The 14,484-nt window shown below is 41.0% G+C and overlaps 1 protein-coding gene across 1 annotated transcript in view; it reads right to left on the bottom strand.

Moving 5' to 3' along the window:
• The window catches only part of MCF2L2 (MCF.2 cell line derived transforming sequence-like 2), a 142,353-nt gene that overhangs the window by 66,704 nt on the left and 61,165 nt on the right, over positions 1–14,484 (bottom strand). Inside the window, exon 16 of the mRNA XM_085307105.1 lies at positions 14,269–14,342. Within this exon, the coding sequence (XP_085163231.1) occupies positions 14,269–14,342 (74 nt within the window). The remainder of the gene's footprint in view (positions 1–14,268; positions 14,343–14,484) is intronic.

The raw sequence follows: 14,484 nt of genomic DNA, 5'->3' as shown, positions 1-14,484 counted from the left end.
GGGGGGGGGGGGTCCCAGCCCCTTCTGCCCTCAGCAGGGGAGGAGGCATCAGTTGATAACATAGTTATTAAATACACCATGCAAGTGGTATTGCAAAAAGGCTGGACTGTCACATGCAGCATTGCAGGCTGTTCTGACTAGGCATAAGGGCGTTACTGGTCTGTCTGTCTGTCCTCTTAGAAAGCTGCCCTCTGTTATATACAGGAGTGTAAGACCTTGGTGAAAACATGTGCTTTCTCACTGATAAGGCTTCTCCCCCCCCCCCCCGATGCACACACTGCTTAGCAGTACCTGCTTACTGGTTTGTTTTCACTAAAAGAATTAAAACATCATCACTTCTGCTTTCTTGAAGCTCTTAAACTTTTGAAGCACACTGGTAGCTAATGCTACCCAAAGCAGTAGTCAGGACAGTTGCTCTGACATCTGGCCAAACTGGAGTAGTGAGTACAGAAACTGGGAACAGTAATTCATCTGCAGGCCAGGAAGAGGCTTGTAGGAAAATCCTGCAAGTCATCATCTATCATTTAAAATTTCCAGTGACCCATGTATTCAGTGTTACTTTAGACTTGCACTGTAATGGTACCTCAGATGTACTAAACATTGCCTCATCTCCCCTCATTATCGGTCTGTACCTGAAGAATTGTCTAAGTAATCCTTCAGCTTGAAGGTGTCACTTACTAAAAGTGCTTGTGTGGACAGAAGCACTGAGGGTTCATATTGTTGGGGGAAAACTTACTTTGATTTTGCTGTTACTGCAGTGGGTCTGCTGRCTCTTGGGAATGGCCCAGGAATTGGCAATAGAAGTGCTGGATTAGTACTGTAGTACTAGCTTTTCCTTCTGCCTGTCTTGCAGAGCAGAGTAAGATACCTTTTTCTCAGCTGCTAAGCCTCAATTCTGACACTCAGTATCTTATTTGATTAATTATTATTGAGATCTGCTGAATAATCTTCAGTTTCAGTGGARAGCAATGTGGTCCACCTCCTGTGAAGCTAGTCAGATGTAATGTCTTTATCTGTGGGAAATCCTATAGTCACATGTTTGGAATCTTTGCAAAGTTTGGGGAAAAACTGTGGTGGTCCAGATGCTGAGTTGAGTTCTGCTTGAGTAGCTCTGGTCTGTGCACTCCTATGTCTTTGAAGTCAGAAACAATAGCCTTGGGCATTAGAGAGGCTTCCCCTTTCATAAGTTTTCCTATTCCTCTGAATCGCTTATGGAAGTTTAATGTTACAGAAGTTTATAGACAATGGAGAAACYATCAGTCTACAGCAATAGAATGGTGCAATTCCAAAGTGAAAGGGTTGGTTCATCTTTTAGAATGAACATGTACTGGTTGCTTAGGTGATTGTGTAGTCTTGAATGTGAAGATCTTCAAGTTAAAGTAGCTTAAAGAGGCTGCTGCGGGGTAACCGATAACTTGGGAAACCTAAAAGGTCCTGAAACTGCTTACACAGACGGAGGACAGATGTCCTTAAAAGAAAGAAATGTAAAGAAAAGCAACTTAGTGTGAAGCACTGTTGGAGAGACATACTTCTACGTCTTCCTAGTAAAACAAGTCTGTAGAAGTTCCTGGTTATTTGTGGCACAGAGAGCGGGTTTGTTTGCTGTGAAACAGCTTCATGAGGTCAAGATTGACTGGCTGGTACCATTTCCAGGCTGCTACATGTGGTCTTAAACTTGAATAAAAAGTCTCCCACAAAACTACTGGGAATGCAGCCATGCTTTGAGGATACACAGTTACCTTTCAGGTGCAGTGAGTCAGTTCGTTCAGAGGTGGTTCCCAAACAACTTCCCAAAGATCTCCTTTTGCCAATGGTAACAATATTGATCGTGTTGGGAGGCGCTTAGGGACTTCTCAGCAAAGGAAGATCTCCTAGTTTGCCCTGGGGAAGTTATACATTTTTTTTTTGGGGGGGGGGGGCAGAGGGGGGGAAGGTGGGGTGGTCTTCCCATTTAGAGCTGAAGAAACTTGCCTCAAACTGAGCTTGGTCTGCCTCAGATTACTGTTGCCCCAGTTAATTGGTCTCTCTCTGCTTAAGTTTTTTTTCTGCTGCATTCTGCAACTTTAAAGTTCTTCCAGTTTAATTTCTGCTAAGACCAGAATTGGYTTGTGCTGAATGAGATGAAACTGCCTTTGTCTTAGGGCAAGAGACTTAGGCTTTTCTTGTTTTAAATTGTTGTATGTGAGGATTCTTCCCCCTAGATAAGTTTCATTTTTCTGTGGCTAATGAAGCAGATTGAGGATGGATGGATTTTTTTTCTACTTGAATCAGTTAACTAATGGAAGATTAGTCTCTCACTTTCCAGTGTCTACTGGGATGTGTAATGTCATGTCTCTTTATTATGGCTAGATGAAGTGCTTTGCTGCCCTGCCTTGTAACTTTGACTTCCTAATCAAGTACTTCCAATACGTCAACACTTCCCATTTTAACAGGCAACCTGTACAGTGGRTAGGTAATGGGGGTGGCAGAGGTGCCACACTTATGACTTACTGTTTTTCTGAGGTTCTGGCTGCATGGCTGTCCTTAGATTCTTTACCCCTGTGGCAAAGAAGGCTAACAGCCTCCTGGGCTGCAACACGGAAGAGTTGCCAACAGGCCAAGGAAAGTGATCCTTCCCCTCTGCCAAGCACTGGTAAGGTCACATCTGGACTGCTGGGCCCACTTCTGGGTTGCCTAGTACAAGAACTGCTTGGATGTGCTGGAGCAAGTCTAGCAAAGGGCCAAAAAGATGATCAAGGGATTGAAGCACTTGCTGAGGAAAAGTTAAAGGGGTTGGAACTGCTTAGCCTGGGAAAGAGAAGGCTCAGGAGGGGGGAAATCTTATCAATCTTACAAATACGTGATGGGGAGAGGTAAAGACAGGGCCAGACTCTTCTCAGTGGTGCCCAGTAGTGAGACAAGAAGCAATAGACATAAATGGGATTTCCTGTGTTCCAGTTTACATGTAAGAAAACACTACTTTACAGCTTGCACAACGAGGTTGTGGAGTCTCCATCCTTGAAGATACTCTAGCAGACCCAGCTTTAGCAAAGGTTAGACCAGATGATCCCTGGAGGTCCCTTCCAGCCTAAACTAATGTGTTATTCTGTAATTGCCCAAATGCAAGCTTTCTATTACATTGTCTTCAAAGCTCAACTTGCTAGAATAATCACACTCATAAGTTATCTTTGTTTTGTTCCTTGGCCTGAAGTTCCTCCCTGTCTTGTATGCTGCTGCTCTCATCTTTGTAGCTTCCCTTTAGAATCTACAGATTGATGTTTTGTGGCTTCTGTCTCCTAATAATTTCCATTTTAGCCCTTTAGTTCTCTTTTGCTAAACTCCACCTATAGCAATTTTTAGTCTAGTGCTATGTGTCTTCTAGTAAATTACTTTTGCATTCTTGGGCTTACCATTAGTCTTGCACAGGAGTATATTTTTTTAAATAAAAAAACTGTTGTCTTCAGACTCTTGCAGTTATTAAATAGTGTGACCTAATATCCATTTCTCCTGAGCAGAGAAAAGTATTGCTGGTTAGATGTGGGTGTGCAAACTGCTTGATTTAATTCACAAAGACTATGTAGTCTTGGAGAAATCCTATTGCTTATTAAACATGTTGGGAGGATTTCACAGCTCCTTTGTTTGACCTTCCTTATCTGATGTGAGTCCTGAAGCTAAGCCTGAGGAATTCTCTGTTTGGTCCTCGCTCTGTGGCTTGGTATGGCTAATGACTGGTTTGCAGCTTTCAGTGAGAACACTTAACTACCGTGAGCTAGCAACTGCAGGAGGTTGCTCTCAAGTCCTAGTTGCCACAACTTACTGCACTGTTGTGTTTCTCTTAAGTGCATGTGGGAGGTATTGGTTCTTTTTGCTTCTCTGCCATGGGCCTGTGCTGTCCTTGCTCTCAGTATTTCATGACAACAAGAAGCAGATGAGTATCTCTTGTTTAATTTCTGTTCTTGCAGCATTGCAGAAAGCACTGCATAAAGGCCAAAATTCACTTTGATTCCTACAGAACTGGGAGAGGATTAATGGAAGTCATCCCACCCACGTTGAACTGCTATTATTTCAACTCAGTCTGCAGCTCCTTTGTATCTATTGAGGTGATTCTTGATTCATTTTATCTAAACCTGAGATGGATGTGCTTTCCAGGTTGCTTGGAACGAGCATGGAGACCCCCAACATGTACGTAGGAACCTTCTGTGTTGAACTTTTTTTTCCCCCCTTAATTTAAGCAGAACATATAGCTTTTTATGTGAAACATTTGACTGCCTTGAAACCTATTTAAAACATGAAGACTAGACTAAAGCCTTGAAACTTCTGTAGCCTTGTAAAGTAATTGAAATGGCAGTAACATTTTAAGCTATGTTCTATCTAAGCTAAAGGAAATAATGAGCTAGCCATACGAATCCAGATCTCATGGAAGGGCTAAGAGTGCTAAAACAGTTGCAACTTCTCATGGAAGCTATTATAGATGAAAAAATGTTATTTTTTGTTTGTTTTTTCTCTTAAGGGGCTAGCTCTTCCAGTGCACTTAGCTTTAAAGGAGGAAATTTATTTGCCTTTTTCTTTACACCACTCCTCCAACTGATGTCAACTTCCCCCCCCCCCAAAAAAAAAAAAAAAAAAAAAGCAGGTGGCTAATATGCACGCTTTTTCTCTCTTGTGATATGGAAAGCTTGTAATTGGAGAGTGTGAAGTTAAAAGTTTGTGGCTGTGTAACTGATGGGAATCTCACTTCCCTTAAACCACATGTACCTTTTAAAGTAACCTCTCTAGCACAATTGTTCAATTTCAGTTTTAAAACCATTTGGAAGTTATGCCTAAACAGCATATATCTCATTATGCCATGTAAGACTATGTGAATGCTTTCAGAACTGCAGTCTGGAAGTTAGGACTTATGAGAAGTGGAGAGAGTCAGGTCAGCTGGCTATTTTTAGACAATGATTTCCCTAAAATTAGGGTGACCTATTTAAATTCAAGGTACTGTTTACATAACTAACTTCAAATCCAAAGAAAATGTAAATTCTAACTTTTGTGCATTGTGAATGACTTCATGCTTTTATAGCAAATCTAACATGTACAGATATCTAGATTTTTCATTTCTAAGCTGTGTTTGCATGCATTGAAACACTTCTAACAAATAATGCTGAATGGTCTCAGATAAGAATAATCCTCTAAATAACTGAAGTATAAGTGCAAACAAGATGAGAATATGCAGTCAAATGCTTCAAATAGATTCATGTCCTAATACAGAGAGACGACAACCCATTAGAGGTGATTATCTTAGAGGTAGACAAGGTCATTAATAATGCTCTTTCCTCAACCTCAGGGAGAACAGAGCATTTCTCTTGCTTTTCCATCTTAAGAGTGGCAGGCAGCTATCTACAGCAGTGAACAGGTAGGGGTGAGAATGAACAAGACATGATTCTGTTAAAGGCCAAGAGAACAGTGTGCAATGACTATCTGTTCTTACAAGTGCTTGTAGATCTGTGGATGCAAGAAAGGCTGAAGTGCCTTAAGCAATGTTTGCTCTTGGTGGTCTCGAAAGAGTTTGGAAGTACTGTGGCAATGGCAGCTTTGTTATAGAGTAGTCATGTTTGTGGGTATGACAAGTGATTAAGGGGTCATCTTAAAGAGGTGCTCTTGTGCTGAGCTGAGCAAAAATCATGAGGAAAGCTGGTAATTGTGTGTGTGTGTATACACACATTTATAGATGCAGATGCTTCTTTGTTACAGGTAAGTGCTGTTTTTCTTCATAGAACTGTTCCTGTTCTAGGCTGATCGCACAGTTGTTTAAAGAGGATTACTTTAAATTACTATATGCCTTTGTGCATGTGTGTGTGCTTTGCTTGTTTAGTCTTTGCCTGATGGATTGTCAGTCTAGCATTAGACCTTGTGAATGCTGTCTGTGTGTATGTGGCAGGGGGTAGCAGAAATGGGCCTTGAACCTGAAGGCCTTGATACTTCCTCTGGTAACAGAAAATGTGTCTGTGCTATCTAGCATCCTTATGCCGAGGGCCCAGGATGAGGACCTGATTTGTTCTTTATGTATGCTTCTTGAAGACCTGAGAACCAGGCTATGTACCTGTCTACATGGCTTGAATCATTCAACTGAAGCATTTTTGAGAAGTGATGGTGGCCCCTACTGTCCAGACACAGTTAGGATGGGAGCCAGCCCTAGTGTTCTGCAGCCCAGCTTTCTTGAATTCATGTGCTACATGGTTTGTAGGTAAACTTGTGAACTTTACTTGTCTCCCAGGGTTCAGCCTGTAGTAACATAATCACTGGAGAACAATATTTGATGAAGAAAGAAGTAATCCTGGATTTCTGGCATGCTCGCTTGTGTTCAGAGTATAAAGTCTGTCTAGATAGGAGGTCAGCGTGGTATCTGGCCCAGAGTAATGAGCCCTGCTTAGGGGAGAGGCAAGTTGATGCAGCTGAATTGATATTTGAGAGGTCTAGATAAAGTGATATTTTGCTGTGTGGTAGTTAAAGAACGTTTTTTTTTTAAAAAAAAAAAAAAAAAAAAAAAACTACCTGTTCTTATACCTGGGAAGTTAACCAGTATTTGACTCTTTCCTTTTTTTTTGTCTTTCCATAACACATTTTGTCGTCATTGGTCTAACTTATGTTGATCTGACAACAACAAAAATCCACAAAGCATTGTCCTTAGTGTTGGTCATTCTAATGGCCAAACTATTTCTACTTCTGCCTGCAAGGATCCTGCCTTGATGCCCTACTACTAACAACATGTGTAACATCCAGCATAGGTTATGTCTAGCTAGCTGTCGTGTTTCAGAGAACTTTCAACTACGTAAGCCCTCTATCTTAACTTTCCTTATTGGAAAACAAGGCAAGTTCTGTAGATGTGATGTGTGCGCTGTGCCCCGTCCCTCCTCTTTGCAAAACCTCATATGTACTGTACTTTCATCTTTCTGACTAATAGTTATCGTATCTGTACACACAGCGCATGCTTGTCCATATACTCAACATACTTCTATGACTTTTCTGACCCAGAACTCTGCTGCAAGGTGGGAGAACTGGTTGGAGTTTGATGCTGAATTGGAGCATAAGCTAGGGTATTGTCAGAGGAAAAGGGATAGACTAGAGTAGATGACAGAATATTGTTTCAAGAATTAAAAAAATTAGTATGCAAAACTAAATTGTCATTTCTAAAACAGACTGGACTTTGCTGTCCTAAAATATTTTGATACTTAGGTGTAGTGTATGACAGTCTTAGCTTAAATGACCTTTCAAATTTTCTAACTCATTGAAAATACTGTGGCCCCACAGAAAGGTGGCTTAAACTACCCTTCTTTTAGCTGTGTCAGTCTCAAACTTGACTTCCTCACTTAGTTTGACATCTAGCATGGAAAAAGTCTGCTTCTAACAATTGTTAAGCTTGATCTTCTGGGACAGACGTATGGCCTGTAGACTAGAACAGAAATCGAAATAGGTTTGTGGGGAAAATAGACAGGAAACAACATTGACAACTAGATCTTGGGAAAGTTTTGAATGGATATAGTACTGCCTACCTTAAACACTTTTTCTAGGTGGGTCCAAGATGTTATAGCTGAACTTTAATGCTGAATCCCTGTTTTATAGCTTGTTAATATGTAACTGGATAATCTACATTCTATTGTCTCTTGATGTTGAGCTTTGGACTGGATCCTTGACTACATGATAACTTCATGACTGCCTTTACTAGCATGGCGAAAACCAGTTTTCTCTAGATCAACCTTTAGCTTGGTCTCCCATGTGTAATGGGATGTACTGCTTACTGTCTGACTACACTTAGTAGGGAGGTGATACAGCAACATGTGAGCATTGGTGAGCTAGCTCTTTGCATAATGCCTTTTGTGGCCCTTGCCCCTCTCTGCAGGTAAGGAGGTATTTATAACATTAAGATGAAATGATACGGAATCACTAGAAAACTCTTACAACATTTGTATACAAGTTTCCAGACAGGCTTCCAAATATGAGCAGAAGTGAGGTGCTTTAAAAGTAGGGGTGAGAGGAGAACACTTCTTAGGCTGCAAAAAGGGCTGTAAATGAAACCTCACTCTGAAGCAGGAAAAGACCTTTCCCTTCATACAAAAAGGGTAGAGATGTCCCTGAAGAGCTCATACCTCTGTTCCCTCTCTGCATTTTATGAAAATAAAAAAGAGCCAAACTCACCGCAAGTTTTTTTTTTTCTTACTGCCTTTGTATTTTCACTGTTCTGAGACAATAAATGCAGAATAAATTGTTTTATTTTCCCTTTAAAATAAAACAGGATATGAGCTATGTTTGACTGCTGCATTGTCTGTCTGAATTGCCCTTTGTAATGGTTTTAATATTGCTTTAAAAAATCTCCTATGAAATTGCATTTACCAACAGGGCAAAACTTCACCACACTTAGGCAAGGTCTCAGCAGCCTCTCTGTACTGTTACTACTCTGTTTGGCTGGGTGAGGGAAGAGGCCAACGTTCTAACACTGTTTACATGTTAACCCTCCCTCCTCCCCACAAAATGAGGGAAGCCTTGAGGTTTTTATCAAGTTGTTTTCCTTCCCCAACTGCCTTCAGAAAACTCCAGTTTTGCCTGCCATGGAAGCTTTGCTAGCTTTTTATATTAAGTTAAGCATTAGTTTAACAGTGTGACAGAGGCTAACAAGGCCTTTCTGCCACCAGGCAGCACACAGCCTTGTGGTACTCAGTCCCCCAGTGTTAAAAGGCATGAAAAGGCTTGCAAAAGCTCATGTTTGTGCTCTGGAGGCTGCCCCTCTCCCCTTCTCTTATTATTTAAACAGAATGAATTATTATTTTTTTTTCCTCTTCATCCCTTAATATAAATGTCTAGTAAGGTTGCTGGATGGATTTGTTTTTTATGCTAGTATTTGGCAGGCGATTCCCCTTACTGACTGGGGGAAAGAAACTTGGAGGGGAAAATTATAGAAGGTTGCTCCATGGCTGTTGTTCTTTGTGGTGTTCCTTCCGTGGACTAGTGACAGATCTGGCCTTCCTAAAACTAAAAACCGCTTTTAAAAAGCATTGTATTTCCTCCCTGTCACTGTGATGGCCTACCACTCGGCCTTAAGCAATGTGACTGGCTATTCCCATTCCTAAGCAAAGAGCAGTAAATGGAAAATATTTGAAAGGGACTTAAAAACCCACAGCAGGCGCTGGTCAAGTTTCTTCCTGGTGGTGTGGACAGCCAACATAGGTGCAAATGCTGCAACTTGGGAGCATTTCAGAGAAGTGCATTCCTCAAATTGAGGCTATAACTTACTAAATTGAAAGGTCAGGATACTGAGCTAGATGCACCTTTGAATAGTACACCTTTCCTTGTAGCTATTTCTGTCTTACTTCCTTTTAATCTCTGTATTTAAACTGTTCTGTCTAATGACATTACTAGAAGATAATGTGCAGTGGGTAGTCATGTGTGCCCATAACAGATGTGACAAAGCTTATAATACTAGCTACCTAATCTTTGTGGCATTGTTTAGTTCTTAAAAAGTAAGGAAAGTAAGTGTAGACATGGGACCTGCGCAGCAACCCTAAGATCTGAAGAGATGTCAAAACAGTTCCTAAGGAATACCCTAATCTCACTCTTGTTTCTAAGTAATTGGGCACTGGCCCGTCAACCAAGCTACTGAAGTGTCAGTCCTGTTACAAAATGAGATCTGGTTATATTATTTTAAGTCACTAGGTGTGTTTAATTGGTTGAAGTTACTCAGTGATTCATGTAAGGTGCGTGATTATAAGCAAAACTGTATCTTGCAGCAGGGAAGGAAGCCAGATCATTGCAGTGAGATGCAGCATGTTTTWAAAAAAAAATCCACTTTTTAACATGTGTGATCATYGCTAACTTGGCTGTAATATGGTCTGCTTACAGCCTGGCTCCGGTGTCACTTTAAGGCTATGATATCTTTTCCCGAAAATGGTACATTACTTCTGGTTACTAAACACCTGAACTGCCATTTCAGRTATTTTGTATACTTTATTTCCTTCCTGTTCATTCTTTTTAAAACAGACTGGCCTGCATGCATGTGCTTTGCTGCTCCTGCTAAAATGAAACATCTTCCAGATCAATCACTGGAAACAATCACTGATATAATAATCAGCGGTTTATTTTTATACATATAGATGGTTGCGCTTGAGGATTGTGATATCTGTGAATCTAAATAGATGGAGCCTTTTTTCTTAATGAGGAGATCAAGGATGCTTAAATGCTAGTACTGTGATACTGGTTTTGATATTTAAGCCCTGCCAGTCCACATTGGAGGGGATAACACTAACTGCAGCTGTTAATGCACTCTTTTCAGCTGCATACTTCTGCCTTGTTATATAGAGTTGAAAACATTGCATATGGATTGGGTGTGCCTTTAAAAACTGGCACTTTAAAACTGGGCTTGCGTAAATGCTGTTCAGTACAGTGTTAGAGCTCATCACTGCTGTCTGCCAAAGTGGACGTGATGCATTGTACAACAGGTACCATTTAAAACCTTTGTTTTAATGTGTCTTAGAGATCTGACTTGCCTGCACAGAGGTTAAGTACTTAGCTTGGCCCTCTCAGAATGGAGGCGTATAAGGGTAGTAGCCTTTAGTCTTGTTGGATTCTGAAACTTCAGAAAATTTTCTTTACCATGCCATGCAAGGAACTGGCTTTTGCTAGTTCCTAATCTAATGCCCACAAAGCTTAGAATTTTATGTTGATACTTGTGTATGTAATGGAAGATTTCTTCACTAAATGACTTATATTTTTGGAAGCTTTCATTCTGGAAAATGCAGTCTTCCTTCTAGCTTGTTTGTAGTGTGGGAAGAGTCTCCTTATAGCAGCTTAAAGCCACTGAAAATTGCAGTCTAAATGTGGACTGATTATGGAAAGGGGTGTCCTGTTCCTCTGCTGTTCTCTGCACAGTAGCTGTTTAAGGGAACTGATCCTGCTGGAAGTAAGCAGGAATGTTTATGTAGGAGTAAGAAGGTGGCAAGTCTGTTTCTTTTGGCAGATGTTGCCATTTAGGTTAGCTTACAGCTGTTAAGCTTGCTGCTACATTTTAGGGGGAACTGAAGAAATCTTCCTTAGCACCCAATGGTTATAGCAAGTGGAAGATATCTGTAGGAATTAAACCTTTGCTGGCAATCACCTGTTTCCTGGCAATGTTAAGTGCTTCTAACCTGTTTGTTCTCTCAACCCTGAAGGAGTTGAAGTGTGTCACTCAATGCTTTGCTATGCTTTGAATTTCTTTGCAAACCAGCAATTCAGAGATTGCAAAAGGTTTATAGTTGTTGGGCATCCAATGAGAAGCAGGTGGTCACAAGTTTCAGTGTCTGTCACTTCCCACATGTTGCTATAATTGCTTTTCATCTAATGCTCTCCTGAAGGAGCACTTAGTTGTTGATTAATAGGAAGGGGAAGTCCTAATTAAATAATGTTTGATATGTTGACTTAAGACTAGATTTTTCTTTGGTCATCTGGTGTACGCAGTACACAAATCAATACTGCTGGAGATAGAGGACTTCAATTTCATAGGAGATAATGTTCAAATTGCTCAGAAACCAAATGTAAAAAACTTTAACTTCTGCTTAACAAACAAAACCTGTGAATGTGCCAAAACTCTGTATACTATGAACCTTGTAGCTCCTCTTTAAATAGATTTTTTTTTKGGGGAAGCTTCAAGAAAATCCAACCCCCCTCTTCACAAAATTGTCTCATCATTATGCCAGGATTGACAAATCTGTCTGAACTCAAATCTAGACAGTGCTGGTCTTAGTTCTTCCAGATTTAACTGCAGTGTGGTTGGACATAGTGCTGTGGAAGTCCATGTGCCAGCTGAAGCTCATCAGCAGGATGCAGCATCTTGGCAAGATGCCTTCTAACCTGGATGTCCCATTGAACTATCAAATAAGCCAACCTGGAACAGCCTATGTGACAGGGCTCTCCTGCCTAGAGACTAAGAGCCTGCCCCACACCTTCAGGCTTTCCTCAGTGACATGAAGCCTGGAATCAGCCTTAGGTAAGATTGAAAGTTCTAGAAACCTCAAGTGCAACACCTGGTTCTGCAACAGCATGCTTGAGTCCTGATGTAAACTGAGGTTACTTTTTTTTAATACAGCTTAACCTGAGTGAGGTATTAACCTCACTAATACTCATCTGTTTCAGCAGTGAGCCAAAAGGTTGTTTCTGGAAGTTGGAGAAAGGGACTAGGAGGAGTGAAYTGAATTTGGATTGTTGAGCAACTAGATAAGCTCTAGTGATGATGCAAGCCAGAGGAGGTCAGCGTGGTGAGGATGAGAAGGCAGGGTTGGGGAAAGAGTGCAAGGCCTTCCCTGACCGGCAGCAGTGAGGTTTTTACTGAGCTCAGCAGTCATATGGACCTGGCTGTTCTTTGAGAAAACCAAAGGCAAGACAATGCAAGGACTGAGATGACCACGCTCTTAGATGACTTCTGTCTGCAGCTTGGGAATGTCTGAGGTGTTCTCTTGTAAATTTTTGGAACCTTTATCCATTTTTGAGCAGCAATTTCATGAATGTTTGAGTCTGACAAAGGGTGTTTCTGCTCTCAGAAGGTCTTCTGTTGTATGCTGCTAACAGAAGGTGGGCATTAAAGCAAGCATTTGGATTAAAAGATAATCATTGTAGCAAGGAAAAGTCCTAACAGAAAAGAGCTGATTCTGTCTGTATTTCACTAAGCAGGGAGAAATTTGTTGTTCTTTATTTAAATAATTTCTTGGACCTTCTGTAAGACCAAGAAGTATTAACCTTTAAAAATACTATACAAGAGCTGATGTGAAAGAGACTGTTGCTGTAAGATGATGGTTTAAAAWTTTTTTTTTTCAAATAGTGCTTCCTGAAATATTTTGCAGTGCCTGGGAAAGCTTCTTGTGATCTAAACTTATCTTCTGTCCTATGGGAAGGAGAGAAGAATAACACTGTGATGATCAAACAGCCTCTGTCCTAAAACAGAAGTGTGTGGTGAACCAGGAGTCAGATCTATTACAGATTAATTGAAGCCCAGCTTGTTTATGTACTGCACTTCATAACAGGGTAGATGGGTCCTTGCTGGGCAGTCTTATCTAGTCTCTTTCAGGGTGCATGGAAAACCTCTTACACTGGAGTGCTGTTGTGAGTCTTGTGCCTCTCTGTAGTCTCTCCTGTGAATGTCGCTGGTGTTTCGTATCTGAGGTGTGTCTCTTTCTGGGGACTCTCTTGTCTCAGTCTGTCCTCACTGGACCTTCCAAAATTATTCTACTTCTGTGCTGAAATTAACTCTCCAATATTGAGTTCTCTGGACACTTCAAGTAGCTTTGTAAGGATCTGCTTTACACAATGGTCACTTTAAGAACTATATAAAAAAAGGGAGCTGTTATGCAACAGAAAACTTCTGTTTCATCTCAGAATACATACAGAATACAAAATACAGAACTGTAAACAGTTCATATTCAAATGACAAACTTTAATCTTGCATTATTGCCACAAGCATGAAACAGATGAATTCCTCTTGGGAAAACTGGACTGCTGCAGGGTGGAAAAAAGTTTGCACTACTTTTAACCAAGGGGAGAGTATACACAGTTGTAACTTTTAGATCCTTTACCTGAAGGGAAGGCAGCTACAGTAACAGTATGATTGCTTGGTTCTTCCATTTTATCTCAGATCTGAGAGTGCATCTAAAATTTTTCAAGCTTCGGGTAGGAAAGTGTGCACAGAGCGGCAAAGCACCTTAATTATGGTCAGAAAAATGACTGAGCATGGTTTTAACTTCATGTCTTTTCTTCTTGCTAGGGAGAACACTTTCTTTCTCCTCTTTTTCTTTCCTCCTCCCCCCCCCCCCCCGAATTGATCAGTTGGCAGTGAGTGGTTTGCTGACTCAACTTGTCCTTTCTTCTATGGGGAGGAGAGCAGGACCAAGCCAAAAGGATGACTGCTGTTGCAAATGGGCCATAGAAAGTTATGACAACAGAAGAGGCACTGGCACTTTTGGTGAGAGGATGTCCCCAGGCTTTTCTTATGAGAGAGGCAGATGTTAAGCCTCCTTAAATTTCATCAGTACTGTTCACCTATAATTGCATTTAAACCTTATCTGAGGGGCATGTTTCTGAGGTGGATTCTGAACAAATTCTGCCAAAGGCTGATATAACTCTCTGCTATAAAGGTTGTTGCCTGAACTAGATCTGAGGAATGACAGACTGTCCCAGCCATTAGTCAGCTGATCTTATGGCTTGCTTTTCCTTCACGGAAAGTCTTAAGCTTTCCTTTCAGCATCTCTGACTGTCCTGGAGAGGGTGCTAGCAAGCAGAAAGCTTGGCCAATGCTCATCTTCTCTCCTTCTTTGCTCTGACCCCTCCTTTGCTCTGACCCCTCACTTCTACCATAATTAAAGCTGTTGGTACAGAAATTCCACTTATTTTCTTATCCCCCAGTTCATAGGAACTTTCAGTCTCCTGTAGTGACAATAACCGTCATGTAGGTTAGCCTCATTGTTAGTCTTTAATAACCTTTGTCACTCTATATTTGCATTTATG

The sequence above is a fragment of the Rhea americana genome, unplaced genomic scaffold, assembly GCF_003343005.1.
Source record: "Rhea americana isolate MKP2758 unplaced genomic scaffold, rheAme1 scaffold_253, whole genome shotgun sequence".
Lineage (NCBI taxonomy): Eukaryota > Metazoa > Chordata > Aves > Rheiformes > Rheidae > Rhea > Rhea americana.
Note: the sequence above shows the minus strand (reverse complement) of the source record. Positions and strands in the feature narration are given on the sequence as shown.